We start from the raw sequence: 5,717 nt of genomic DNA on the forward strand, positions 1-5,717 counted from the left end.
GCATGTAGTTTAATTAGATCCTGTGCTTTAAATCTGGTCAAATTAACCCCTATATTTCTTGTTAAAGGCAGTTAAGGTTCTTCATCCAATCCCCCTATAGAATGTGGCATTCATCTAGCCATTCAATTCATATCCAAGTTGGATGAAATCACCCTTAACTGAAGGAGGGGAGGTATATTTGATCAAATTTATGACAGGGTGTTTGGCTTGGCCGAATCTGTAACCTAGAAGGACCACTCAAGATTCTTGCCAAATCTTGACCGCCACTGCTCACTTGCTTAGCCAAGTTACCTTTTTTTTAATTTTAAAGAAAGGAAAGAAGGTTGGTTTTCTGTACGTCAGGTGGACAACCCCTTCATCTGGGAAAAATGAAGGGAACTCAAGATAAAATGGCCATGGCTCCTCGGCATTACCCAAAAAAAACTTGGATACGGCTTCAAAAAAATGCCCCAGAAATCGAAAATCAAATCTGAAACTATCTTAGCAAGTTGGGTCGAATGGGTTAAGAAGGGTAAAGGGAACGTGATCCTTATTGGAAGTTATCAAATTATTTAACTTTCCATTGGAGAAAGTGGCCTCCTTAAAATACTAACATTAAAAATAATTAAGCAACCGATCCTTCTTTAACCTTTACGGGTCACCATTAAAGAAAATCAACACACAAACTGGGCTGTGGGCCAACATATCAAAGGGAACAAGGCATGCATTTGGAGGCCACAGAATTCGAACATGAACAAGCAGAAGAAATTGAAGGAAAAGAGAGTTGGAGGGATAGAGAGTGTTTACATGTTCAGGTCTTCCGATGATGGAAGCAACAGCTTTTGTGGCCTCGGAAAAGATGGGATCCTTATCAACATCATCAAGGTTGACATTGGTGGAGATATAAAGGCAAGGCATCTTATCTGAATCTAATCTTTGTATCTCAGCCCTTATTTCTTCTTCTTCTTTGTAAGAGAATAAATATGCGTGAGAGAAAAGTTCTGTCACCAAAAAGATCAGGGACTAGGAAATCCACACTTGTTGCTTCAAAATCCGATGCTTAAAACCTCCTTATATAATTGAGGAAGGAAGAGTTTCAAAATCAAGAAATCCCACACTTGCCCCTGCCCTTACTTCACTGTCTGGAAGCACATGTCTTGAGCTGGATTGGCAAGGATATATGCAAGAGGATGGCAGGACCTGGACCACCCCGAAGGCACAAACGTTGTGCTGTACAAGATCAAGGAATGGACCATGAATCGATCAGATTACAGGATCAAGTCTAACTACAGTATATGTAATAGAAAATTAGACTTATTTCATGTTATTGTGTGATTAGTCTCTGATGAAAAACTTTGAACGATTCCAACCTTTTAAATGAAGCACTTTTTTAAACAAATGGGACTTTGAGGTAAAGGACTGTGATTTCCACCAATTCAGCTACCAAGTCACTTTCTTAGAACACTTTATCCTCCACAAAAATGGTGGACTGTGATTTCCACCGAACCCATGATATCGTGCTGCTCTCAATGGAAAACAAATGCATTTGGTCCAAACTCCATCCCAATATCAACCCATCATCCACAAAATGTGAATCGAGTGGTAAAGAAGGACTAAAAGTTCCATCTTTTTCCCCTTCATCGAAAGCATCTCATGATGAAACTCTATGGCCATCATCCTATCAGAAGTTACAACTTGGAGCAGTTGCCAGCAGCTGTTGTATCATAAACTTTGAGGAAGAATCGTGCCCTGGGGATGGATAATAGCCTCAAGAATTGTGCCAAGGGTAGCGATCAGATTCCTCTTAACTTGTTTGGTAATCCCACCCATTGACACTATCTCTGCGTATGCAGCTGGTTTGTTGATGGTTGCCTCATTTGCCGCTGAAGAAGTGGTTTTCGATGCTGAGAAGGTTGAGTAAAGATTATCTCCAATAAGTTAGGAGATTTGTTGCAAATAAAGCTGTTATAGAACAGTTTTTTTCTGTTAAAATCTTGTCATTATTTTTCTTAAATTTATTATTAGAACTCTTGTATTAAAAAATTATTCAGTCAATAAAACAATTAATGCTTGCAGTCTAAATAGCGGAAATTTAGAGAAAAAAGGATGTTTCAATGGAAGAAAGGTTTTATCTGTTTCTTTGAATATTAACGTGAATATACAGCTTACTATTCTATACAAGCTGCTGGTTTTTTTATAACATTACAAGTTGTTTAATTTGGATACATTGACTTGCCTAATTCTTGGCTGATCTGTTGTAGCAATATTTCTGAGGATGAATTACATCCTAGTACTCTATTGCTTGTTAGAAATGTGGAAACTGTAAGTTAGTGGGTGGGGAAAAATTCAAAGATAAATTTGTTTGACCAGATTTAACATGTAATCTTGCAACTTTGATGAAGCAAATGTGCCCTGTTATGTCCTGGTACGCATCTTTGAAGGTGCCCTGGGATGCCCTCCAACTGGATTCCTAATACATCTGCTTTTGTTTAGCTGGAAGAAGCCATGGTGCTGAAGTTTAGATTGTTCAGGATTGAGCATGGCGTTCAAGATTGTGCTGACCTTGTTAAATGTTTATGTTGATATACGAAATTAAAAGGTAAAGAGCCTAGCTATCCTCTGTTCTTGAGTAGCTTGACACTTCGACACCATATGCTATCAATTCCATTCATCCCATCAAATACAGATTGAACATGCAATGATTAACTCCTACTATCTTGAAGGCTATCTGAAACAATATCGAATAGTATACCAATCTCTTTACAGACCCTCTTACACATAGCGAACTTCTTCTGCAGGCACCTTACCATGATCCAAGGACCAACCTCCGTTATGCAAATACTGATGTCTTCAAACTCGTGAGATCACTTCCAAATGAGCATGTGCATAGGTATCTTGCATTGAGAAATGCAGCCGTTACTCTGAAATAACTTGCAAGAATTCGCCTTGACATGCTAGCCTGCTCCTGTTTCTGTTTCTGCTTCTGCATGAGATAGGGTAGAGCTGTTAAATAGTTTAGCTCGAAGAGATGCATATTTATTGTTATTTGTGATCTGTACTGTGGTGAGAGTAAACATGATTAATTGCACCGACTATGTTTTGGAATTTGTAGGAATGTCTCCCCTCTCCCCTTTTCGCACGAGCTGATTTGATGTAAACCAATCATTGTCTGTAGCTCAGGTAACTGGATCATTTATGGATGTTGACCGTTTGGCAGGCTTGCTATAGCTTGCAGTTCATAGGTTCTTGAATTGTGCATGGCATTAAAAACTAGTGCAATTGGCTATGAAATCATCTCCATCCTGGCTCCCAACATTTCTATGTTTTTCCACTTGAATTACATCATTTGCCAGCATCTCTCGGTTTTGTTGGTTGATTTTATACAGAAACCCTCCTTTTGTTTGGTTAACGCTGTTCAAATAAAGTACATCCATCGATAGAATCACCTAATATCTTTAGCGATTATGGGAAAAGGCAGAGCTGCCTAAATCTATAAACGAAAACACCAGAGCTTCCAAAATTCCAACTGTTGGCGTTACAAACCTTTAGTTTCCATGCTCTGAACATGAATTTAGTTGACATGGCTGGTAAAAACACGTCCTTTTGTTGAGGATGAGCTCAACGTGAGTAAGCCGTAAAGGTAGCTGCACGAATCCATCTATTTCTTCATTAAGTTGTGTTATTGACTGAACTAGATGTAAATCGTGATGGCACTGTTTCTTCATCCAAGATGTTGCACCAAATATACCTTTAAGGATATTGCTTTCAGTGGGAATATGTGTGTGGTGATAAATTCATGACAGTACAGTATCAGTGACTAGGCTATGTAGTATCATCAAACACCATGTCCCATGCCGGACTGATCATTTGATGATTTGAAAATACCATCGTGCCTTGTGCCAAACACAGGTCATCATCACATAGCTAAGAAAGAACCCTAAATTACAATGCCCTTTTTTATTTGCTTCAATTTAGTGGAAATTCAATAGAGCATAATCACATTCAAGTAGGTCTTCTTGAACATTTTAATCTTTTTTTGCTTTTCTTTTTTCCTGACAGGACGACCTCTGACAATTTAAAAATAAGCAGACATAAAACGGAACAGAAATTGAAAACCCAGATGGTTAGGATGAAACTCTATGGCCATCATCCTATCAGAAGTTACAACTTGGAGCAGTTGCCAGCAGCTGTGGTATCATAAACTTTGAGGAAGAATCGTGCCCTGGGGATGGATAACTTTGCCTCAAGAATTGTTCCAAGGGTAGCGATCAGATTCCTCTTAACTTGTTTGGTAATCCCGCCCATTGACACTATCTCTGCGTACGCAGCTGGTTCTTTGTTTCCATTGAATGATATGCCCAAGGTTCCTTTAAGTATGACCATCACAAGCTGCATAGATATACAAGAACATAAAAATTAAAAGAAAACAGTAGTTGACGTGATGAACGTTTTAGATTTTGCTTAGACAAGCAAGATTTGATCAAATTATCTGGCGGCTGCATCCTTCAAAGTATCTTCCACGAAATACACGCTCGCAGACAACACATGCCATTCCTTTCCTGTCAAACGACGCCATGCGAATAATTTGTATGCTTCCAATAATTCTCGTCGAATTATGTCAATGTGGAGGAGTTATCATGACTTCTGCGGCATATGTCATCTTCTGTGCTGCCAATAAGCGCTCCTTTTGCTAATGAACGAGCACGGAGCTCGATTGGCAGTAAAATCCTCCACCCTCTAAACTTTTCTTTGACAATGGGGATACTCCAGGACCAAATTTAGTCAAGCCCGCAAATCACGAGTATATTCATGAGAAATTTATTATTTACGTTTTTTAAAGAAATTTCAATATCGTATGATAATATATAACAGTAAATCCTATCACCATCCGAGCTAAGCCTAAGTTGCATCCTTATCTTCCATTTAGGTAAAGCTCTTTTATTCTTTTTGTAGTAAAAATTAAGCAACTCGTCACGTTCAATAGTTGAAAGGTGGGTGGAAGTTTTTTCGAGCTTAGACTTTAAGGAAAAACAATAAATATTTCAATATATTTTTATATAACTAAACATGTGATGCATATGTCCTGCATTCCGAGTTATATCAAGGAATTTATCTCAGAAAAAAAAAAGTTTAAAGCAGTTCTTTTTATGTTAAAGTATATTAAAATAATATTTTTTATTTTTAAAATTAATATATTAAAACAATATAAAATATAAAAAAAAATTAATTTTAAAAAAAAATTAAATTTTAAAAAAACACAATTTATATGGTTACAAACATTTTGAAGTCGTAGTTGGCTTCTAATTTTCGATAAAAAAACTAGGATAGATTGATACAAGTAGTAGGTGTGAGAGTGACGTCCTATGATAAAAAAATTCACCCATTTTAACTACTTCGGAGCTTCTTGTGAATACGCTGGATAGTGGACAGTCATTTATTTGTCCGTTCACATTTGCTTTCTTACATGCTCGGTTGAGCGATTATTGGACGTGTCATTATAATTATTTTTAAAAATATTTTTTATTTAAAAATATATTAAAATAATATTTTTTATTTTTAAAATTAATATATTAAAACAATATAAAATATAAAAAAAAATTAATTTTAAAAAAAAATTAAATTTTAAAAAAACACAATTTATATGGTTACAAACATTTTGAAGTCGTAGTTGGCTTCTAATTTTCGATAAAAAAACTAGGGTAGATTGATACAAGTAGTAGGTGTGAGGGTGACGTCCT

At 36.6% G+C, this 5,717-nt stretch overlaps 1 protein-coding gene across 2 annotated transcripts in view; it reads right to left on the minus strand.

Moving 5' to 3' along the window:
* Positions 1–747: 747 nt before the first annotated feature.
* Positions 748–5,717, minus strand: part of LOC105119464 (macrophage migration inhibitory factor homolog) — a 6,227-nt gene continuing 1,257 nt past the window's right edge. Inside the window, exons 2-3 of one of the 2 annotated variants that reach the window (XM_011017607.1) lie at positions 4,108–4,368; positions 748–1,634 (exon numbers count right to left, since the gene is read on the minus strand). In XM_011017607.1, coding sequence (XP_011015909.1) covers positions 4,141–4,368 — 228 coding nt within the window. In that variant the 3' untranslated portion in view covers positions 748–1,634; positions 4,108–4,140. Of the gene's footprint in view, positions 1,635–3,876; positions 4,369–5,717 lie in introns of those variants that run through there. The other variant, XM_011017606.1, reaches the window with a different exon arrangement.

Source organism: Populus euphratica, unplaced genomic scaffold, assembly GCF_000495115.2.
Source record: "Populus euphratica unplaced genomic scaffold, PopEup_1.0 scaffold2943.1, whole genome shotgun sequence".
Taxonomy (NCBI): Eukaryota; Viridiplantae; Streptophyta; class Magnoliopsida; order Malpighiales; family Salicaceae; genus Populus; species Populus euphratica.